We start from the raw sequence: 25,079 nt of genomic DNA, 5'->3' as shown, positions 1-25,079 counted from the left end.
ATGCAGGGCCTGTACCAGGCTGCTGGCTGAGTTCTCATTACTTTGGGGGCTCTCAGTGTTTTCTCTGTAGTCACTGCTTTCTTCCCTCTCTCTTCTTACAAGCTTTGGTTCACGGATGGAGTGTCTGGATTGCTTGTTCCATTTGGAATGGAGCTTTAGTAAGAAAACATTTTATTACATATATTGAAGGAATATAGAAGGAGGGAGGGAAAGAGGAAACAGAATACATGTCCTTTTTAAGTTTTCCAACAATATGAAAAAGTCAAAATTCTACAGAAAATCAGGACTTAGCCTAGTACATTAATTTCTATTAGCTGCATTTTAAATATAGGATTTTTCTTAAAATCATTTTATCATGCGTTATGTATACTATAACATAAATACTGTTCAAGAAATTCTTAAAAAGTTATTTTGTTTTAGCCTGACCAGGCGGTGGCGCAGTGGATAGAACATTAGACTGGGATGTGGAGGACCCAGGTTTGAGACCCCAAGGTCGCCAGCTTGAGCATGGGTTCATCTGGTTTGAGCAAGGCTCACCAGCTTAAGCCCAAAGTCACTGGCTCGAGCAAGGGGTCACTCAGTCTGCTGTAGCCCACAGTCAAGACACATATGAGAAAGCAATCAATGAACAACTAAGGTGCCGCAACAAAGAACTGATGCTCTCATCTCTCACCCTTCCTGTCTGTCTGTCCCTAACTGTCCCTTTCTCTGATTCTCTCTGTATCTGTTACACAAAAAAAGTTATTTTGTTTTAATCCCCTCACCTTGATATTCTGAGAAATTTAAATCTTTTTTTGAAACTGGAATTTAAATATATATATATAATATATATATAATTTCATTTTAAATACATATATTTGATTATAAGATATCTATTATAATATATCATATATATTTTATATATATGATATATATTATACATTATACATTATATATTATATATTATCAGGAGGTGGTGGGAGGTAGAAGAGGATAAAGAAGGATAAATGGTGATAGAAGGACACTTAACTTGAGGTGGTGAACGCACAGTACAATATACAGATGATATAGAATTGTACACCTGGAACCTATATAATTTTATTAGCCAATGTCATCCCAATAAATTCAATAAAAAATATCAACCATGAGAAAGAATTTTAAAATGGAAAACAGAGTCAAATAACTTTCAGACTTAATTCTTTCATTGGAAATGCTGATATTTGTCTGCATGACCCAGATTCACAAGCCCAAAATCTTACTTCTCCCTCCTTCTCTGCACACAACTGTTTGACCTGAAAATAATTCAAGAAGCTGAGTGATGGATTTCACACACTTCCAGTTCCCTAGGAAGGTGTGCATGTGCCAAGTACAAGTTAGCACCGAGTAGGTGCTCAGAGTCTGCTCAATGACTGATTGCACATATGACAGGTCAGACTGGGAGGTTGGCTCTGTGGGTCACAGAAGTGAGCTCATCTAGCCCTGGCTCCAAGGTAGTAAGACTGAGGAATTACAGAGGCACACAGGCCTCCTTTACTCATTATTTCACGGGTTACGTGACATTCATCACTGAAGAATTCAACTGTGGAGCTTTTGATCTTAAGAAGTTTCCTATTAAAATGTAGTCACTCTTGGGAGAGGGAACATTTTAAGTCTTTTAAAAGATCAGACTTTAACTGAGATGTTACCTAAAAGTGAGGCTTTGACGTTCTTGGTATGTGGTCAGGAGCAGAATCTCCACTTAGCCAGTTCCCCATTGCTTTTGCCTATAAAATGTGGGTATTTACAGGTAAGAAAGCCTATGAGAAACTGTCTAACTCTAAGACACTCAGAATGAATACAATTTGAACATAGATTGTATGATAAAGAGCTTTGCAAATACTAAAGCCCTATACAAGTGCTAGTTGTCACCATGCCTTTCACCGGTGCTATCTCTCTGTCCAAACCCTTTGTTGCTAATCCCTTGCCACCTGATGCACCCATCCCATTCCCTGATGACCTGCTGAATTCCCCATCCTGTTACCTCCCGGACTTCATCACCTACCACTCTCCATTAGCTCATTTCTTCCCCATCACATTGGTTGACTTCTTATTCTTTTCAAAGATGCCAAGATGTGTTTCTGCCTCAGGGCCTTTGTACTGCCTGTTCTCTGCCTGAAGCCTCTTGCCATATGTGGCTGGTTCCCAAACCTCTTTTAATTCTTTGAACAAATGCCACTTTCTCAATGAGGACTTCCCTCATTACCCTATTTAAAATTGCAAACCTCCCTCACAATTGGTATTTTCTGTTCTATTATTTCCCCAAAGCCCTATCACCATCTAATATACTATATAATTTACTTATTTATTGTTTGTTTGCTCTCCTCCAATGTATATTGTACAAGGTCAGGGATTTTTTAAAATTTTTGTTTACTGCTGTATTTCCAGCACTTGGAAAAGAATGAGTCATATACTAGATGTTCAGTAAATATTGTCCGATTAACATTATTGAATAAGTGAACAAATCCCATGCAATCCATGCTAGTGGTACAGAATTATTTATACGGTTGAACTCTGATTAGGTTGCAAAAACTAAAGATCAAGCTGGTATTTATACTGAAGCAGGAAAAAATCCTCATAAAAAGGAAAGTATTAAGAGTGCTCACTCTTTTAATAATGTTTAAATTTGAAACACAATTTCTTTTTCCTAGTGTGAGTTTCCTACTGAACCACACAGCTCTATCTGATCAGGGTCAGCCTCTAAAGATCTCAGACTCGTTTCACAACCTTCCTTGCCAGTCACTTCTCAACTTGCCTGCAAAGTGTATCTTCCTCTGGTAAAAAGATAATTTATACACTTCAATCATATTGACATTTCCCTTTGTAAATAACTCCATATCTCTTTGGAGACTTGAAAGAGATTTTTACAAGAGGCACAGCTCTTTGAATTTGTTTGGTGCCTTTTATTCAAGGCTTCCTAAATTCTTCACAAATTTTAGTCCTCAGACTCCGCTAGTATGAATCTGCCAGCCACGTGATAACCAGTTTTCCTAAAATTTCTGAACTAGTTATTTAAAGGCATGATCTGCTAGAAAGCATGCAGCAAGGAGACCATAGCACCTTAACTACTGAGATCTACTTTTTTTTTTTTTTAATAAATTTTTATTAATGATAATGGGATGACATTAATAAATCAGGGTACATATATTCAAAGAAAACATGTCTAGGTTATTTTGTCATTAAATTATGTTGCATACCCCTCGCCCAAAGTCAGATTGTCCTCCGCCTCCCTCTATCTAGTTCTCTGTGCCCCTCCCCCTCCCCCTAACTCTCTCCCTCCCTCCCTCCCATGTCCTCCCTCCCCCCACCCCTGGTAACCACCACACTCTTGTCCATGTCTCTTAGTCTCGTTCTTATGTTCCACCAGTGTATGGAATCATGTAGTTCTTGTTTTTTTCTGATTTATTTATTTCACTCCGTATAATGTTATCAAGATCCCACCATTTTGCTGTAAATGATCTGATGTCATCATTTCTTATGGCTGAGTAGTATTCCATAGTGTATATGTGCCACATCTTCTTTATCCAGTCTTCTATTGAAGGGCTTTTTGGTTGTTTCCATGTCTTGGCCACTGTGAACAATGCTGCAATGAACATGGGGCTGCATGTGTCTTTACGTATCAATGTTTCTGAGTTTTGGGGGTATATACCCAGTAGAGGGATTGCTGGGTCATAAGGTAGTTCTATTTGCAGTTTTTTGAGGAACCACCATACTTTCCTCCATAATGGTTGTACTACTTTACAGTCCCACCAACAGTGGATGAGAGTTCCCTTTTCTCCGCAGCCTCTCCAACATTTGCTATTACCCGTCTTGTTGATAATAGCTAATCTAACAGGGGTGAGGTAGTATCTCATTGTAGTTTTGATTTGCATTTCTCTAATAACTAATGAAGCTGAGCATCTTTTCATATATCTGTTGGCCATTTGTATTTCTTCCTGGGAGAAGTGTCTGTTCATGTCCTCTTCCCATTTTTTTATTGGATTGTTTGTTTGTTTGTTGTTGAGTTTTATGAGTTCTTTGTAAATTTTGGATATTAGGCCCTTATCTGTGCTGTTGTTTGAAAATATCATTTCCTATTTAGTTGGTTGTCTGTTTATTTTGATATCAGTTTCTCTTGCTGAGCAAAAACTTTTTATTCTGATGTAGTCCCATTCATTTATCTTTGCCTTCACTTCTCTTGCCATTGGAGTCAAGTTCATAAAATGTTCTTTAAAACCCAGGTCCATGATTTTAGTACCTATGTCTTCTTCTATGTACTTTATTGTTTCAGGCCTTATATTTAGGTCTTTGATCCATTTTGAATTAATTTTAGTACACGGGGACAGGCTGTAGTCAAGTTTCATTCTTTTGCATGTGGCTTTCCAGTTTTCCCAACACCATTTGCTGAAGAGGCTTTCTTTTCTCCATTGTGTGTTGTTGGCCCCTTTATCAAAGATTATTTGACCATATATATGTGGTTTTATTTCTGGGCTTTCTATTCTGTTCCATTGGTCTGAGTGTCTATTTTTCTGCCAATACCATGCTGTTTTGATTATCGTGGCCCTATAATATAGTTTAAAGTCAGGTATTGTCATGCCCCCAGCTTCATTCTTTTTCCTTAGGATTGTTTTGGCTATTCGGGGTTTTTTATAGTTCCATATAAATCTGATGATTTTTTGTTCCATTTCTTTAAAAAATCTCATAGGAATTTTGATGGGAATTGCATTAAATTTATATATTGCTTTGGGTAATATGGCCATTTTAATTATATTTATTCTTCCTATCCAAGAACAAGGAATATTTTTCCATCTCATTGTGTCTTTTTCTATTTCTCTTAATAATGCCTTGTAGTTTTCACTATATAGGTCCTTTACATTCTTTGTTATGTTTATTCCTAGGTATTTTATTTTTTGTTGCAATCGTGAAGGGGATTATTTTTTTGAGTTCGTTTTCTAATATTTCATTGTTGGCATATAGAAAGGCTATGGACTTTTGTATGTTAATTTTGTATCCTGCAACCTTACTGTATTGGTTTATTGTTTCTAATAATCTTTTTGTGGAGTCCTTCGGGTTTTCGATGTATAGGATCATATCATCAGCAAAAAGTGATACCTTTACTTCTTCTTTTCCGATATGGATGCCTTTTATTTCTTTGTCTTGTCTGATTGCTCTGGCCAGAACTTCTAGCACCACGTTAAATAAGAGTGGAGAGAGTGGACAACCCTGTCTTGTTCCTGATTTAAGGTAGAAAGTCCTCAGTTTTATGCCATTTAATAGGATGTTGGCTGATGGTTTATCATATATGGCCTTTATCATGTTGAGATATTTTCCTTCTATACCCATTTTGTTGAGAGTCTTAAACATAAAATTGTGTTGTATTTTATCAAAAGCCTTTTCTGCATCTATTGATAAGATCATGTGGTTTTTGTTCTTTGTTTTGTTGATATGGTGTATTACGTTAACTGTTTTACGTATGTTGAACCATCCTTGAGATTCTGGGATGAATCCCACTTGATCATGATGTATTATTTTTTTAATATGTTGTTGTATTCGGTTTGCCAGTATTTTGTTTAGTATTTTAGCATCTGTATTCATTAGAGATATTGGTCTGTAGTTTTCTTTCTTTGTGCCATCCTTGCCAGGTTTTGGTATGAGGGTTATGTTGGCCTCATAAAATGTGTTTGGAAATATTGCTTCTTCTTCAATTTTTTGGAAGACTTTGAGTAGAATAGGAACCAAGACTTCTTTGAATGTTTGATAGAATTCACTAGTATAACCGTCTGGGCCTGGACTTTTATTTTTGGGGAGGTTTTTAATAGTTTTTTCTATTTCCTCCCTGCTGATTGGTCTGTTTAGGCTTTCCGCTTCTTCATGACTCAGTCTAGGAAGGTTGTATTGTTCTAGGAATTTATCCATTTCTTCTAGATTGTTGTATTTGGTGGCATATAATTTTTCATAGTATTCTACAATAATTCTTTGTATATCTATGATGTCTGTGGTGATCTCTCCTCTTTCATTTTGGATTTTATTTATTTGAGTCCTGTGCCTTTTTTCCTTGGTGAGTCTTGCCAAGGGTTTGTCAATTTTGTTGATCTTTTCAAAGAACCAGCTCCTTGTTCTATTAATTTTTTCTATAGTTTTTCTGTTCTCTATTTCATTTATTTCTGCTCTGATTTTTATTATCTCTTTTCTTCGGCTGGTTTTGGGTTGTCTTTGTTCTTCTTTGAGTTCTACTTTAATCCCAGAAAACCTGGCTTTTAAATCAAGCCTGATGAAGAAACCAAAGTATAGTGAGTTTCACAAGATCTGAACCTTGAGGGTCCAGTGACTTGACTAATGGTGAGCAAAAGTGCTTCACTCAGAACCCTGCATTGAGACGGGAAGTTGGGAGGAAGGTAGGGCTGGATCTCCACATGCCTTTCCGGATCCCTCCTCTGCTACAGAAGGGACTCAGTTTCACCATGGCTCAAGTCTCTTACGCTACAATGGCCCTGTGATTTCTAACCACCTGATGGTCAATTCTCCGAGTAGATATTCTAAATTATTTTTAAGTTTAGTGTAAGGTCAGTAGTCACCTGGCCTTTGCAGGTTCGCATTTGATTCAGACAGATGGTAATGAAACAATGGAGCCAAGAACTGATGGGCCATTAGCTTTAATCCTAGCTTACACCCGGCAAGCAAGAAATACATACAGTGGGAAAACACTTCCCTTTCCATTCAGGGCTCCCAAAGCCACTGACTCTTCCGAGTATTCCTAGAATCAAAGGTTTCTACCTCATCAGGCTTATTCACCTCTGTTCCCCATCTTCTTCTTTCTGCACAAACTGGCTTCACCTTCAGCACTCTGCCATCTTGGTTGCCTCTCCTCTGCAATGCTGATGGCAGGAACTGAGAGAGAGAGAGAGAGAGAGAGAGAGAGAACTAGCCCCCGGTCTGCCTTATTTTATAGTGTAGACATTAAAGCCTTTAATCCAATATACAAACAAGGAAGTCTCTGATACAAAGTCACTTATCTGAGGCATAAATGGGATTCCTCATAAGAGTGCACCACCCCACATCATGCAACAGTCAAGGGTGTGGGGAAAAGCTTAGTTTTGAGAAAATCTTAGTAATAGAAGGATGTTGAAAAGACCTTAGCATTAAAAGGGAGGGAAAGGCTTAGTCTTAAAACTAAGCCTTAGATTATAAGGACTTTGCCAGCTTACAGCTTGTCCCCCACACCCAATGCAAACTATAAGCAAGTAAACATATACATGATATTTACAAATTTATTTGACCAACGTTCAGCTTATCCAAAAAAAGAAATTAATTGTCTTACCACCACAAGCAACTATTTCTTCTTCTGACTTCCTTGTCTTTGAACCTAATTTTAAACCTTGGAGCAATGTTTGACTCAATCCTTTCCTCTAAATTAGTGCTTCTAGAACTGTAATGTGTATGTGAGTCACCTGGGGATCTTGTGAACATGTAGACTCTGATTCAGTAAATCTGTGGGAAGGCCTGAGATTCTGCATGTCTGACAAGTTCGCAAGGACTCATCCTGCTGTCCCAGGACTGTGCTCTGGGTTACACTGCCTGAAACCTCCCACCCTCTGTCCCGCTCCTGCCCCGTCGTATCCAGTTGTCACCAAAGTGCACTAATGAAGTTCATTCTGTCTGCACACTCTGGCCAAAAAGTGCACACAAACTGGGGGTTTGCAGTAAAGAAAGGAATTCATTTATTAAGATTGACCAATCTGGAGATGGGCAAGCTCATGTCCTGAGAAAGCCAACTCCCTCATGGCACCATAGACTACAGATTATATAGGGGTAAGTCACAGGACACTATGGGTTAGAGATCCAGGTCTGTTAGGATTTGATTGGTCAGGGATGAGATAAGGGTAATAAATCATTTTGTCAGGTCTTGAGGACAATTCGAGGTCAGCTCTGGGATCCAGAACTAGTTTTAAGGAGAGATAAAGTAATGACTCCAAGGGAGTCATACTGCCTTATTGGCTCAGGAGCTAAAACACAATTTAGATAAAGATGTTATCCTTTTCAGCCTGCCAGGGACTTAAACCTTGTGACTGTTAGTCAGAACCCAGCTATTATTTTCTGCTACCTCAGGGGTCAGTTATCATCAAGGTGAGAGACTATGGTCTTGTCACATGAGAGAGAAAAGGAGGCAAAAAATGATTGCTTTAAAACTACAGTTTAACTTTAAAATGACAGTTTAAATCGAATCAGAACTGCGAGGACCCTCAGTTTCACAATCAGTTTCCAAGTAACTTTTGTTTTTTTATGAGGCGTACTCATATGCCTCACTGCTCACTCCTCTTGTTCTCACTGTGCAGCCACCCCCAACTCTGGGCCACTTCCCATCCCCCCAGGTTGTATGCCTACATAATTTTGGTAGCCCAACTGCGACACTTTCACCGTTGGTGAGTTATAAAATCAATTCATTGTGTAGCTAACAGCATTTATATAACATGAATCAAATAGAATAGAACAGAGAATATTAGAGTGTGCCACACAAAATAAGGATATTATTATTCTTGCTAGATATAAAAATATTTATAATTTGGCCATGATCCAAAATATAAGGTCTACCGGAAAGTTCTGTTCGTTTCTATCATAACAAGTTTCGACACGTAAGCACATGTTTATTTGCCGCATGTGTGCCTCTCTATTTTTATCACTTAATGTATACATACTGACGTAGCAAATTAACTAAAACAAAGTTGATTCATGTTAGTCTTATGTGTGAAGCGATAGTGTACCTATGGCTACTGATAAAGTTCATTTACGCCACTGTAATTTTTACGAATTTCAACAAGGAAGAAATGCTACAGAAGTATGTCTGTCCATGCATCCATAAGCATCCATCATATTCCCCGGATTTAGCACCCTCCGACTATCACTTGTTTTTGTCCTTACAAAATTTTTTGAAGGGCAAAAAATTCAAAAATGAAGAAGATATCAAACAAGCACTGGTTCAATTTTTCGCATCAAAAGATAAAACATTTTTCAAAAATGGGATATATAAATTGCCCTCACGCTGGCAAGAAATCATTAATAATAATGGCAATTATATTATTTAGTAAAGTTTATTGATGGTAAGAAAAATTTGTATTTTGTTTTATTCCAAAAACGGACAGAACTTTCTGGTAGACCTTATATATTTCTTACTGTGAGTAGAGATTAAAAAAAATGTCAAGACCAAGGCCCTACAGTGACCTCCCATGCTCACTCCATTTCAACCCAGTATGCTTGCAGTAGTGTTGGGCAAGCCAGTGTGTTACAAGAGCATTAGGTTTGCTTGCTTATACTCTCCTGGTTGGTGCGTGAGCACGGGGCAGCACCACGTGTGTGTAGTCTGTGTAAGACTGCGGGTGCTTGCCCTCAGGGTGGCAGATTGCAAATTGTGGATTGCCTGCCACCATTGGGAGGGGTCATTGCTTGCTATTGTTTGCTGGAGAAAGGGTATTTTCCCCCAGCCAGTTTTGTCTGGGAGTCCTGAGAGAGAGAAGCGGTTTTCCCTGCCTGCTTCATCCACCATTGTGAGACTAATGAAGAAATGGCCCACCATCCTCAGGCTCCACAGTTCCTTTACTGTCTGCTCGAATCCAGTGGGAACCTGCATGGCCACGGCCACCGGCATTACAAATAGAAAGCTCAACTTTCTGAACCTCTGCTGTGTCAGTCTACCTCCTCCTTCAGAAACCTTTAGTGTTGCTTCATTGTCTGAAATTTATGTATGTCAGCCTGAATTGCGAGGCTCCTCGACCTGGTTTTCCATGGCTTTCAAGCCTGATTTCCTGCTCTGCCCTGCTGAGAAGCGACCCGCACAGGCCTGGGCTCCTGCCTGACTGCTCCCCCAGGATGACTGCCACTTTCCTGCCTGTGCGCCTGCTGCTCTGCTGCCTGCACGCACTTCCTTTTGATTCCCACTGAAATCACATCTCTCTTTCAAATCTAGTTCAACTTGTAGGGGCTAAAAATAATAATATTTTTCCTCCCACTAAGTTCTTCTAGCTGAGCTAATAATCAAATTAAGAGAGGCAGAGAAAATCACATTTGAATACATGTGCATGGGAATCTGACATAGGCAAGAAAATTCCAGAAACAGTGAGGCAACATTGGGTACATATGACATTTTGGACAAAAGAGAAGGGCAGGGGAGGTGGGGAAGAGTTCGGCAAAAGGACCTTAGATTTCTGAAGTGAGAACTGGTGATGTACAGGTGGTTGAGGAAGAGTTGAGCACACAGGACAGACATATTCTTGCTAGGCAACCCAGAAATAATGGGACACTCTGGGCTTTCTAGTAACAGGCCCCTGCCTAAAGCCTTCCTATTTACTACACTTAATTTAAACTACGCTAAAGGGAACATCCTATGATTTCCTTCCTGAAGCTGGCTTTTCTATTTGACTCTTTTGGCAGAAAGAAGGGGGATGAGCAAAGTTTCTTCTTGAGTCTTGCATTTCTTTTTTTTCTTTTCTTTTTTAAAATTTTTTTAAATTAAATTTAATTCAGTGACATTGATAAATCAGGGTACATATGTTGAGAGAATACATCTTCAGATTATTTTGACATTTGATTGTGCTGTATACCCCTCCACCAAAGTCAAATTGCCTTCTGTCACCTTCTATCTGCTTTTCTTTGTGCCCCTCCCCTCCCCCACCACCTCTGTCCTTCCTCACCCCATCCGCCCTCCCCCCCACCCCCATTGACATCACATTCTTGTCTATGTCTCTGAGTCTCATTTTTATGTTCCATCTATGTATGGATTCATATAGTTCTTAGTTTTTTCTGATTTACTTATTTCACTCCATATAATGTTATCAAGGTCCATCCATGTTATTGTAAATGATCCGATGTCATCATTTCTTATGGCTGAGTAGTATTCCATAGTATGTATGTACCAAAGCTTTTTAATCCACTCGTCCTCTGACAGACACTTGGGCTATTTCCAGATCTTCGCTATTGTGAACAATGCTGCTACAAACATGGGGGTGCATTTCTCCTTTTGGAGCCACTCTATGGTGTTCTTGGGGTATATTCCTAAAAGTAGGATAGCTGGGTCAAAAGGCAGTTCAATTTTCAGTTTTTTGAGGAATCTCCATACTGTTTTCTACAGTGGCTGCACCAGTCTGCATTCCCACCAGCAGTGCAGGAGGGTTCCCTTTTCTTCACATCCTCGCCAGCATTTATTCTGTGTTGTTTTGTTGATGAGCGCCATTATGGCTGGTGTGAGGTGATATCTCATTGTGGTTTTAATTTGCATTTCTCTAATGATTAGTGATGTTGAGCATTTTTTCATATGCCTATTGGCCATCTGTATGTCCTCTTTGGAGAAGTGTCTATTCATTTCTTTTGCCCATTTTTGGATTGGATTGTTTGTCTTTCTGCTGTTGAGTTTTACAAGTTCTTCATAAATTTTGGTTATTAACCCCTTATCAGACATATTGTCAAATATGTTCTCCCATTGTGTACTTTCTCTTTTTATTCTGTTCTTATTGTCTTTAGTTGTGCAAAAGCTTTTTAGTTTGATATAGTCCCATTTGTTTATCCTGTCTTTTATTTCACTTCCCCGTGGAGATAAATCAGCAAATATATTGCTCCGAGAGATGTCCGAGAGCTTACTGCCTATGTTTTCTTCTAAGATGCTATGGTTTCATGGCCTACATTTAAGTCTTTTATCCATTTTGAGATTATTTTTGTGAGTGGTATAAGCTGGTGATCTAGTTTCTTTTTTTGCAGGTAGCTGTCCAATTTTCCCAACACCATTTGTTAAAGAGGCTGTCTTTACTCCATTGTATTTCCTTACTTCCTTTGTCAAATATCAGTTGTCCATAGAACTGTGGGTTTATTTCTGGGTTCTCTGTTCTGTTCCATTGATCTATATGCCTGTTCTTAGGCCAGTACCAGGCTGTTTTGAGTATAATGGCCTTGTAGTATAACTTGATATCAGGAAGTGTGATACCTCCCACTTTGTTCTTCTTTTTTAAGATTGCTGAGGCTATTCGTGTTCTTTTTTGGTTCCATATAAATTTTTGGAATATGTGGTCTATATCTTTGAAGTATGTCATTGGTATTTTAATTGGTATTGCACTGAATTTATAGATTGCTTTGGGTATATAGACATTTTAATGATGTTTATTCTTCCTAACCATGAGCACGGTATATGCTTCCACTTGTTTGTATCTTCCTTGATTTCTTTTATCAATGCTTTGTAATTTTCCAAGTACAAGTCTTTAGTCTCCTTGGTTAAGTTTACTCCTAGGTATTTTATTTTTTTGGTTGTAATAGTGAAGGGGATTGTTTCCTTAATTTCTCTTTCTGACTGTTCATTGTTGGCGTATAAAAATGCCTCTGATTTCTGAGTATTGATTTTATATCCTGCCACTTCTTTGAATTCATTTATCAGGTCTAGTAGTTTTTTGACTGAGACTTTAGGGTTTTCTATATACAATATCATATCACCTGCAAATAATGATAGTTTTACTTCTTCTTTTCCAACTTGAATTCCTTTTATTTCTTCTTCTTTTCTAATTGCTGTGGCTAGGACTTCCAGGACTATGTTAAATAAGAGTGGTGAAAGGGGGCACCCCTGCCTTGTTCTTGATCTTAAGGGTATTGCTTTTAATTTTTGTCCATTGAGTATGATGTTGGCTGTGGGTTTGTCATAGATGGCCTTTATCATGTTGAGGTATGTTCCCTGTATTCCCACTTTGCTGAGAGTTTTGATCATGAATGGGTGCTGGATTTTATCAAAAGCTTTTTCTGCATCTATTGAAATTATCATATGGTTTTTCTCCTTCTTTTTGTTTATGTGATGAATCACATTGATTGATTTACAAATATTGTACCAGCCTTGCCTCCCCAGAATAAATCCCACTTGATCATGGTGTATGATTTTTTCCATATATTGTTGGATCCGGTTTGCTAATATTTTGTTGAGGATTTTAGCACCTATATTCATCGGAGATATTGGCTTATAATTTTCTTTTTTTGTGTTCTCTTTGCCTGGTTTTGGAATCAGAATTATGCTCACCTCATAAAAGGAGCTTGGGCCCTGGCCGGTTGGCTCAGCAGTAGAGCGTCAGCCTGGTGTGCGGGGGACCCGGGTTCGATTCCCGGCCAGGGCACATAGGAGAAGCGCCCATTTGCTTCTCCACCCCCACCCCCTCCTTCCTCTCTGTCTCTCTCTTCCCCTCCCGCAGCCAAGGCTCCATTGGAGCAAGGATGGCCTGGGCACTGGGGATGGCTCCTTGGCCTCTGCCCCAGGCACTAGAGTGGCTCTGGTCGCGGCAGAGCATCGCCCCGGAGGGGCAGAGCATCGCCACCTGGTAGGCAGAGCGTCGCCCCTGGTGGGCGTGCCGGGTGGATCCCGGTCGGGCGCATGCGGGAGTCTGTCTGACTGTCTCTCCCCGTTTCCAGCTTCAAAAAAAAAAAATAATAATAATAATAAAAAAATAAAAGAAGCTTGGAAGTCTTCCTTACTCTTGAATTTTTTGAAATAGTTTGAGAAGGATATGAGTTAGTTCTTTGAATATTTGGTAGAATTCAGTTGTGAAGCCATCGGGCCCCGGACTTTTGTTTGTTGGGAGTTTTTTGATAACTGTTTCAATCTCATTTGGTGTAATCGGTCTGTTTAGGTTTTCTGATTCTTCCAGATTGATTTTTGGGAGATTGTATGTTTCAAGGAATTTGTGCATTTCATCTAGGTTATCTAGTTTTTTGGCATAAAGTTTTTCATAGTATTTTCTTACAATATTTTGTATTTCTGTTGTGTCAGTTGTAATTTCTCCACTCTCATTTCTAATATTATTTATTTGAGTCCTCCCTCTCTTTTTCTTGGTGAGTCTAGTTAAAGGTTCGTCGAGCTTGTTTACCTTTTCAAAGACCCAGCTCCTACTTTCATTGATCCTCTGAATTGTTTCTTTAGCCTCTATGTCATTTATTTCTGCTCTGATCTTTATTAATTCCTTCCTTCTACTACATTTGGGCTTTACTTGCTGTTCTTTTTCTAGTTCTTTTAGATGCAGGGTTAAGTTGTTTATTTGAGCTTTTTTTAGCTTTTGCTGTGTCCCATAAATTTTGAGTTGTTGTATGCTCATTGCCATTTGTTTCTAGGAATTTTTTTATTTCTTCTTTGATCTCATTCTTAATCCATTCATTATTTACTTTCCATGTGTTTGAGAATTTTTGAGCTTTTCTATTGCGGTTCATTTCTAGTTTCATGCTGTTGTGATTGGAGAAAGTGCTTGATATGATTTCAATGTTCTTAAATTTGTTGAGACCACTTTTGTGCCCTAATATGTGGTCTATCCTAGAGAATGTACCATGAGCACTTGAAAAGAATGCATATTCTGCTGCTTTAGGGTGAAAGGTTCTGAAGATATCTATTAAATCGAGTTGATCTAGTGTATCCAATAAGTCTGCTGTTTCTTTGTTAATTTTATTTCTTGAGGATCTATCTAGTAATGTTAGTGAGGTATTGAAATCCCCTACTATTATAGTATTGCTGTTGATCTCGCCCTTTAAATCCATCAAAGTCTGCTTTATATATTTAGGTGCTCCTATATTAGGTGCATAGATATTTATAATGGTTATATCTTCCTGTTGGATTACTCCCTTTATCATTATATAGTGGCCTTCTTTATCTCTTACTATATCCTTTGTTTTAAAGTCCAATTTGTCTGATATAAGTATTCTACCCCAGCTTTTTTTTCATTTCCATTTGCATGAAATGTTTTTTTCCATCAATTTACCTTCAATCTATGTGTATCTTTTTTTTTTTTTTTTTTTTTTGTATTTTTGTGAAGCTGGAAACGGGGAGAGACAGTCAGACAGACTTCTGCATGCACCCAACCGGGATCCCCCCGGCACGCCCACCAGGGGCGATGCTCTGCCCACCAGAGGGCGATGCTCTGCCCCTCCAGGGCGTCGCTCTGCCGCGACCAGAGCCATTCTAGCGCCTGGGGCAGAGGCCAAGGAGCCATCCCCAGCGCCTGGGCCATCTTTTGCTCCAATGGAGCCTTGGCTGCGGGAAGGGAAGAGAGAGACAGAGAGAAAGGAGGGGGGGGTGGAGAAGCAAATGGGCACTTCTCCTATGTGCCCTGGCCGGGAATCAAACCCGGGTCCCCTGCACGCCAGGCCGACGCTCTACTGCTGAGCCAACCAGCCAGGGCCTATGTGTATCTTTTGTTCTAAGGTGTGTCTCCTGTAAACAGCATATGTACGGGTGTCCTGTTTTCTTATCGACGCAGCTACCCTATGTCTTTTGATTGGATCATTTAATCCATTTACATTTATGGTTATTATTGATATGTAGATGTGTATTGCCATTTTATTCTTTAAAGCTGTATTCCTTTTTTGCTATATTTTTTCCTACTTTGATCTGTTTACAACAGGCCCCTTAACATTTCCTGCAGCATTGGTTTGGTTGTAATGAACTCCTTGAGTTGTTTTTTGTCTGAAAAGTTTTTTATTTCTCCTTCGATTTTAAATGATAGCCTTGCTGGATAAAGTAGTCTTGGTTGTAGGTTCTTGTTCTGCATTACTTTGAATATTTCTTGCCATTCCCTTCTGGCCTCAAGTGTTTCTGTTGAGAGGTCGGATGTCATCCTTATAGGGGCTCCTTTGTAGGTGATAGTTTTTTTTTCTCTTGCAGCTTTTAATATTTTCTCCTTATCACTTAGCTTTGGTATTTTAATTATGATGTGTCTTGGTGTAGGTTTCTTTGGGTTTCTCTTTAATGGAGTCCTCTGTGCTTCTTGAACTTGTGAGAGTTTCTCCTGCATTAATTTAGGGAAGTTTTCAGCTATTATATGATTGAACAAAGCCTCTATCCCTTGTTCTTTTTCTTCTTCTTCAGAAGCCCCTATGATGCAGATGTTATTTCTCTTCATGTTGTCACAGAGCTCCCTAAGAGTTTCCTCAGACTTTTTGAGTCTCTTTTCTTTTTTCTTCTCTGCTTTCATGCCTTCATTCCAGTTGTCCTCTAACTCACTGATTCGATCCTCAGCTCTATCTATCCTGTTTTTAATTCCTTCCATTGTGGTCTTTATTTTTGATATTGTATTTGCCATCTCCAACTGATTCTTTTTTATACTTGCTATTTCTTTATTTAGGTGTTCATAGTGACCATCCATTGTTATTCTAAGATCCCTAAGCATCCTTACAATCATTATTTTGAACTCCACATCTGGAAGTTTGATTATTTCCATACCACTCAGTTCATCTGAAGGTTTCTCTTGTGGTTTCATTTGGATTGAACTTTTTTGTCTTCTCATTGTCTGTGTTTGGGTGTTTTGTTTGTAGAGTTGGTTGAGTCTAGGCTTGGTGTTGTCTGCCTCCAGTTTTCAGTCGTGTTATTTCTAGGTCTTCTTGGGTTGGTATCAGCTATTATTTGTAATCCACTTTCGGATGTGGGCAGCTTTGAAGTCTTGGTTTGTTTGTTTTCTTAACAGGTTTTAGTCTTGTTTACTGATCTCAGCAGGGGGATTCCTTGAAACTGTATCCAGGAATGCAATGGGTGTAACCTGAGACTCTGAAGGCCTCTTCCACCAACTAATCTTTCTGGGCCAGGGTGTTTTCTCAGCTTCAGTAGGGGGGGGGTGTATCTCAGATCTCCATGGAGACCTGAGTTACTGCCCCTTCTCCCCACTTCTTGTTTTCAGCTGTGTCTTGTTGCGCTGATTGGAGCTGGAGAGATGTCTGGAGATCTCTGATCTGGAAGCAATTTAGTACTGTTTTGTGGGAGACTCAGTCTCTCCCCCAGCTATGGCCACCTCCAGCATGAATGAGTCAGCTTTTTTAGGTCGTCTCCTGCATTCCTTAGCCCCTCAAGTCTGTTTCTCTCTCTCTCCTTTCCACTTGGGAGATAAACTGGTCTTTTCAACACACCTCACTCCCTGGTCGCCAGGCAAGTGGCTGTGAGCAGTAATTTCTGCTCTTTTTCCTGAAGTGAGATCCCCTCTGGGCTCTCAGCCTCACCTCCCACCCCCTTTCGTTCCTGTAAGCAGGGGAGATTCAGGCACTCCCTACCAGGTTTGTTGTGGCTTCTTCTTTGCTCCTTGGTTTTTGAGAGCTGTTCTTGTAGTCCAGAGTTGGTTTTTCATGCTGATTTTTCCTAAATTGATTTGTATTCCAGTTTAGTGGTGAGAGTTGGGCATCTGTGCATCCGCCTACTCCGCTGCCATCTTCAGGTCTCTCGAGTCTTGTATTTCTTAACAGCCCCTTAAAATCAGTATTCCAAAGGGCAGCGTCAGGGTGGGAACTCTGGTCCCTGTCCAAGTCTTGCTTCCTCCACGGTGCCTTCCCCCATGATCATGCCTCTGAAAGTGGCATCTTGTCCTTGAGCTCTTCTCACACAGAAAGCACCCATTCTTCTTGCCTACTTTGTGGACAATCGTATATATGCACTATTTTCCCATCTGGACTGTAAATTCCATTGAGAGTGGAAATCATTATTTATAAAACTATTACTTAGTGAGCTTGTTCACCTTATTTAGCTTCTCTGTGCTTCACTTTAAAAGTGCAGCAATTCCTGACCAGTGGTGGCACAGTGGATAGAGCTTCGACCTGGAACCCTGACATCCCAGATTTGAAATCCCAAGGTTGCCAGATTGAGTGTGAGGTCACTGGCTTGACCACAGGATCATTGACATGATCCCAAAGTTGCTGGCTTGAGCACAAAGGTCACTGTCTTATAGCTCAAGGTTGCTGGCTTGGCCTGAACCCCCGGTCAAGGCATGTAGGAGAAGCAATCAATGAACAACTAAAGTGAAGCAAGTATGAGTTGATGCTTCTCACTCTTTCTCCTCTCTCTCTCTCTCTCTCTCTCTCTCTCTCTCACTCTCTCAAAAGCAGTGAATTTAAAAAATAAAACATACAGAAATTATTTTTGCATTTAAATTGGTCATCTGGACAGCTATGATTGACTGTGGTCAGGGTGAAAAGAAAGAAAAAGAAAGTTTAATAATATAAAATTAAATAAAATTATGATTATTTCAAGTTATAGTTATAGAAACATTATAGTAATTACTATAGTACAATAAATGTCATGGCTTTTGTCAAAAATATATATATATAAAGTAGATGATCTATGTCACAGAGTCATAAAATGAACACACGTAAAGTATTTAGAATAGTGCTCAAAAATGTTCACTGTTGTCATTATTCCTGGTTCTGGTATCCCTTGTTTTGGTATCCTATATTAAAATGATTCCTCTAACAGTTTCTGTTCCTGTTGTGACTGCTGCCTGCTTCCTTCAATGCATCTGCTTCTAGGAACTGCACCCTTTATTGCACAATTTAAAGATTTAGTGGGAGGGCTTACAATTACGGTGCAATCAGAATATTAGCAGCAACTGTTGCAAAACTCAAATACTGTCCCTAGAACTGCCCATCTAGCTCTTCTATCAAGAAGAGCTGAGGGAGGAGAGTGCACCCTCCCCAGCACACCTCCCTCTCAGTCCTTCCTCACTACCTGACTACCCTGTTCTGCCCAACCACTCAGAAACGCCCTTCCTCCCTTTTCTTTCCCACGTGACCTCTTCCATACCTCAAATCTCTTCCTTTTTTATTCTTTTCCTATCCCTATCTAAAAACAAAAAAAAATTTTTAAGAAATAAAAGGGGAGGGCTTTGAGTCCTGGGGAACACCCCCACTCCATTTCCCATGCACAGTTGAGGGCACCAGTAAAGACAGATGCGCAGGCTCAGTGTGCATGTGTGCAGCTCCGGCCCCAGCCACGTCTGCAGAGTGGATTTAACAAGTTACTGCTATTCACACACCAGCCTACTCCATGAAAGGTCTTTTTCAAAGTTTTGTGTAAACAAAGCAAAATTCAAGCTGGCAGCTACAACAGCATTTTTCAACTTTTGAAAGGAAAGAAACCATTCAAAGTAGTTAAGGCAACTTGGAATCAAGCATCTGATAACGTGGGCTGTCTTCTCTGAGTTAAACCAGGAGGGGGGTGTCTCCTTGGCTTCCATCTCCTTGGCTTCAGTGTTTCTCACAGAGGAGTGACGTGTCATTTGAGCACCTTGCCCCCGAAAGCATAGACTAGCCCGGGACTTAGCCGGCAGTGCTACAGTTGCTCTTAATAATTCTCCTGTTTGGTTGTACTATTTATGCTGCCCTAGCCTCCCTAAGATCCCCTGGAAACTTTCCTCTTACAGAATCAAGCCCAGCTCTTTTGACTACAGATGGTTTCGTTTTTATCTATGGGAGTTTCATGGTATGGCGATGCCAAGTCTGGAATTTCAGGCTTATCTACACAGAAGTTTTGTGTGAGTGTGTGTGTGTGTGTGTGTGTGTGTGTGTGTGTGTGTGTGAAGCCCCTCCCCTCAAATTCTCTAAGTCCAACATTCAAAATAAAATATGCCAGGAAAATGAAAAGCTAGGTCTCAAAATAATAAATATACCAGATCTGGAGCTACAAAAGCGGCATACCACAAAACTACATTGGTACAGGCTCTGATTTTTTGCCCTTAAATTTGTTGATACTATATATCCATTCATGTTTATTTCTCTGTCAAAAACCTAAATGATACTATTTTTAGTCCTGTCTTCATTCTGTATCTTATAACAAGCACATCTCTTCCTGTTTTTTTCTCTCAATCTCAAAACATGTCTTGACTAGGAACAAATGATGTATGGGTTAGAAATAAGTGATTTCCAGGCTGTAAAGCCAGTAGCCGCGGCCACCATCACAGCCGCCTGGCCCATGCATGTTCAGGTTTGATTCGGACATATGGTAATGAAACAATGGAGCCAAGAACTGGTGGGCCTTTACCTTTAATTCTAGCTTGCACCCAGCGGGCAAGAAATACACACAGTGGGAAAACACTTCCCTTTCCATTCAGGGCTCCCAAAGCCACTGAGTTTCCTAGAATCAAAGGATCCTAGCTCACCAGCCTTATTCACCTCTGTTCCCCATCTCCTTCTCTCTGCACAAACTCTGCACAAACTGGCTTCTCCTTCAGCACCCCGCCATCTTGGCTGCTTTCACCTCTCCTCCACATGGCCTTTCTCTGCTCTCTTCGCTAATGTTAATTTCAGGAACTGAAGAGAGTGAGCCCCTAGTCTGCCCCCACTTTATAGTGTAGAAATCAACATCTTTAATCCAATATACAAATAAGGAAGTCTCTGATACAAAGTCACTTATCTGAGGCATAATGGGATTCCTCATGAGAGTGCACCACCCCCTATTATGCAACAGTAAAGGGTGTGAGGAAAAGCTTAGTTTTAAAACTAAGCCTTAGGCTATAATGACTTTGCCGGTTTACAGCCTGTCTCCCACACCCAAAGCGAGCAAACATATATGTTATATTTAAAAACTTATTTGACCAGCACAGGCTCTATGGCCACAAAGGTCTCCTTTATAAGACCTAATGCTGGATCAAGGATGAGCCCAGAATTTTTTTTCTTTCTTTCATTACCTATTGCATAATTCTAGTGACACCATTCCCTTCTTTGTTTAACTACTTTTATTCTGCACTTTGTGCCTTTTTACTTCAATGTAGACTATAAAGAACTCTCTTTTGAAAAGCTTGACACCACTGCACCCAGAACAATAAATGCCCCATCATGCATTCATTCTAATGATAATCTTTGTTACTTGAGAAACAAGGATCATGTATTTGTATCCCACCAGCAGGCTTTTTCAAGAGAAAACAAATAGTAAAAGATAGTGCTGCTGCTGAGAAGGTTTGCAGGGATTTTTGGCACATTTATTCCTGTTCTTCCCATGTGCAGTTTCAGCAATTAGTACAAAGGATGAACAATAGACAGACAATTAATCAAAACAGAGTATATGGCAAGGGTTATAAAGCCAAGCTTCTATCGCCATGACACCTTACTGTAGCAAAGGTTATATAACTGTGATGGCAGAGGCAACTCAGAAAAAAAGTTTTTTTAAATGAGCTTTCATGAATCATGTCTTTATGACACTGATGGCTTCTTTCCCTCATTGTCATAACAGATGAAGAGGAGATTGGAGCCATAAATCCATTTAGCCATTTGCTGTTACTTCTAGTTAAGATAAAGTTATCAGATTGGGAGACAGATGGAGCTTTTTGCAGAGGTACATACTCGCATGGATGTTATTGTCCGTCTTCTCTCGCAGGCCTTCACAGCTGGCGTACTCCTCCTGCTGGCTCCAAAGAGTGGACCTGGAGATACTTGGTACGCACGTAGACATGGTTGACATGAGACACATCCAAACTTGTAAAGAAGTTTTAAAAGATTTTATTTGAGCCAAAATGGATGACAATTGCCAAGAAGCAAGATCTAAACCTCTTCAGAGAGTGACAGTTTTGCAGTTTCTTTTAAGCCTTTGATATTGAGGAGGGAACGTAAGGAAGATGACATGGAGGTGGAGGAGCCGGGTGGGGATTGGACTACAGGACAGCGCACAGGACTCCGTGCTCTCTTGAAGATGGCTATGTCTTAAAAGGAGGTGTCTGAGAAGAGACATTTCAAAAGTGTGTTAACCCAGATACATAAGAATGATGGACAAGATTTGCTTAAGGCAAAGATAAACCTTTTACTAAAGAAGTTATATGACTGGGATGTGACTACCTACCACATCTGCCCAGTTAGTTATTTATTATCAGATCACCCTGTGAGGTTACTTCCCAGCACTGGACTTGTCAGTTTTATTACAGAATCCCTTTTACAGCATCAAGGAGAATGGTGGTGTGGGTTTAAAGATCAAATCTCTACTAGTTCAGTGTGGAATATAAAAAATGTGGTTTTCAATTATAATTGAATTCTTTCTGATCGACTCCTTATTATGATGAATTTTAGTAATAAACTATGTTCTCAATTAAAATTTTTAAACCTGATTCCTGCTCCAAACCTTTTCCACAAGTTTCCCTGGTTATTGTATGTGTTGTCCTTGGGGGAGGACGGCCAGTGTGAAGGCTCCTGGATCTCATCTTGAAGAAACAGATCTTTAGGCTTCTCTGCTTTCAGTATATATTTTCAAGTCTTAACTCCTCATTTTGAAATCTCCTGCCTGTATTCTTTCTCCTTAAAAAAGAATGAAAAGTCTTAAGACCTTGAATTTTAGTAGTATATAACCAAGTTATCCCACAATATAGAAAAACTACCTTGGCCTGACCAGGTGGTGGTGCAGCAGATAGAGCGTTGATCTGAGACAGTGAGGACCCAGGTTTGAAACCCCAAGGTCACCAGCTTGAGTGCGGGCTCATCTGGCTTGAGCACGGGCTCACCAGCTTGAGCATGGGGTCACTGGCTTGAGCGTGGGATCAGAGACATGATGCTATGATCACTAGCTTGAGCCCAAAGGTCACTGACTTAAAGTCCAAGATCACTGGTTTAAGCAAGGGATCACTGGCTCAACTGGAGCCTCCTAGTCAAAGCAAATATGAGAAAGCAATCAATGAACAACTAAGGTACTGCAATTATGAGTTGATGTGTCTCATCTCTCTCCCTTCCTGACTATCTAAGACCTGAAGTTCTACGTTTCTAACAATTTCTTAAGGGATGTCAGTGGCAAGATCCTCGGATAAGGCAAGGATTCTATTTACTCATCTGTTTTTACCACCCCCGACTGGTTTTCAACACATGACAGGAGATAAATGAAAATTTGTTAAATGGTTTATTCTTTGCCCCAGTTGGCTGATGGTATTCTTCTGTAATGTAGATTGGACAGAACACAAGATTGAGACCCATTTGTTCATTTCCCAGTAAGAGAGATTAAGACCTGGCTTCTTTCTCTTCACATTGCTAAGAAGCTTTGGAAAAATCTAGTTCCCAAAGTAACAATTTGTTTCTCCTTTATTTGCAGTAGGAAGCTAGTTTCACTTTTGTGATTCTGAACCATATGGGTTGTCCACTTTATTTTGCAGTAGCCTTGGAATCGGCTCTCCTTGGCTTGTATTGCTTCTACTCATTTTCAGGGGTTACAGGGACCAATTATCTTGGATATGCAGTTGCCTTTACTTTTCCATATGCAAAATTCCAATCAGTTTGTGTGGACCCACCACACTATGAGGAGTACCACCTGACACTTCAGACCTTTAACCTGTGCCTGAGCTTTGCCCTGCTCCGTGCGTTCTGACGGTGTTCCTCCAGCTCTCTGCAAGACTCACCTTGAATGGACACATAAATGTAAGTTTCAAGAAAGGGGGAGCTGGTTCTCATTCCATCCTGAATGCCACAGTGGAAAGTTTGGTATATTAATATTTAATCTGTCTCTCTTATTCACCACTGTATCCTGTATCACTAAGCCAGTCAGTGTGTAGCACATAATAGATGCTTAATAATTGTTTTTGTAGAAATAACTGGAAATATGCTGAGGTGATATGGCTGTAGGTAGCACCAACTAATTTTTATCTCAACTGGCTTTATGATTCAAGTCAGTATTATATTCAAATTAGGTGAATTTACATAATGTTAGCCACTTTCTCTCCAATTTCATCCTATCAACACTAATCATCGAAGCTGAAAGACAAGATTGATGCTCTCAATGCCGTTTGTGGTCAATCTTGTCCTTGTAAACTTCTACATGAATCTGCAAAGGAAATTCTGTACATTCTTCTGAACAGAGTTGATTTTACCAGAAGCTCGCCAAGAATTGAGATGAAGAGACCAAAATTTCCACCCCTATTGTATTGCCAGGGCATCTAGAAGATTTGTATTTGAGATTTCTCTCTTGTGGTGAACACCTCTAATTTCTAGAGCTCTTTATTAAAAGGATCATATATCTAAGAAAAACACAAATTAAAGTGTTGGCAACCATAACCCCTCAGCTTGGATGGTTAATCAGACACCTGACTGTAATTTTAGGCATGACATTTATAACATTTAGGTTTAACATAAGATAGAAAGCAATGAGAAAAGAAAAGAAAATTTTACAAAGAACTAATAGATAAGTCAGGCCCGTGGAGACCCAATTATACAAGGCCACCTAAAGTGCCTGAGAAGAAAGAAAATTAACTGAAAACAGGGCAAAGTTCTCTAACTACAGAGTTTTGCAATGGCCTACCTTGCTCAGGATATAGTTCTTGGTATACAACTTCTAAGCTAGGTATAAGACCCAACACGACAGCAAGGCGGGCAGCAATGGGTTTCCAGTTGTTCACATGGGAAATAAAACAATAATTAATAAATAATAATATAAGAGTCAATTCTGCGTTTTGCATACTCACAACTGTAAACATCCTTGTGCCACACCCTGGCAGCATGTTTCTCCAAGTGGACCAATGACGTCAGAGTCGCCCAGCTTTATTATTAAACAAGATTTCTGGATCTAATCCAAGACTATTCTTAACAGGTCAGAAACTCTGGGGTTGGAGGCAGGGAATGTGCATTTTTAATACATGACCCAAGAGATTCTGATGAAAATTCTTTTCCTAGCACAAGATTCTCTTAGTGTCACTTCCAAACAGAATTGCATTTTTCCCATCTACATAGAATGCAGCACTAGTTTGGGTGAGAGTTTCAGATAAATTTAATAAGCAGCATGTCTTTGGTGAGTGTTTCTGGATGACTTGACACCACTTAGTCCACAATGGTGGCAGATCATGTTTCACTAGGGAGGATGAGTAGCTGACATAATGGAATATGATGTTAGGCCTTAATAAACACACTGCTGCACCAAGCCCTCAAAGAGCACATGCAGCTTGAACAAACCTTTGTTACCATGTAGAAATCTTGAATATATTAGGCAAAATTCCCAGCAGTGAAATGAATGTACTATTTATCAAAATTCTAGAAAACACACAACTTTCTTAAAAGGAAAAGTGGATCATTTTTTGAGATACAGAGTTATATAGAGTAGTTCTATATTTACTGAACCTTCATATAGTTATATTGTTAGATTCCTCACATGCTAAAAAGAGTAAGTAACATTTTAAATGATTAAAAATGATTTGGGCCTGACCAGGCAGTGGCGCAGTGGATAGAGTGTTGGACTGGGATGCAGAAGACCCAGGTTCGAGCCCCCGAGGTCACCAGCTTGAGCGAGGGCTCATCTGGTTTTAGCAAAAGCTCACCAGCTTGAGCCCAAGGTTGCTGGCTCGAGCAAGGGGTTAATTGGTCTGCTGAAGGCCCACGGTCAA

General features: G+C 39.8%; 1 protein-coding gene across 1 annotated transcript; it reads left to right on the top strand.

Annotated features, from left to right (window-relative positions):
* On the top strand, positions 1–23,199 carry TMEM212 (transmembrane protein 212). Its single transcript, XM_066346766.1, is given in 6 exon segments — positions 1–109; positions 112–158; positions 21,116–21,146; positions 21,149–21,174; positions 22,805–23,069; positions 23,072–23,199. Coding segments are annotated over 6 exon segments (606 nt in total).
* The last annotated feature ends 1,880 nt before the right edge of the window (positions 23,200–25,079 follow it).

The sequence above is a fragment of the Saccopteryx leptura genome, chromosome 8 (genome assembly GCF_036850995.1).
Source record: "Saccopteryx leptura isolate mSacLep1 chromosome 8, mSacLep1_pri_phased_curated, whole genome shotgun sequence".
Lineage (NCBI taxonomy): Eukaryota > Metazoa > Chordata > Mammalia > Chiroptera > Emballonuridae > Saccopteryx > Saccopteryx leptura.
This window is presented reverse-complemented; position numbering and strand designations above follow the sequence as displayed.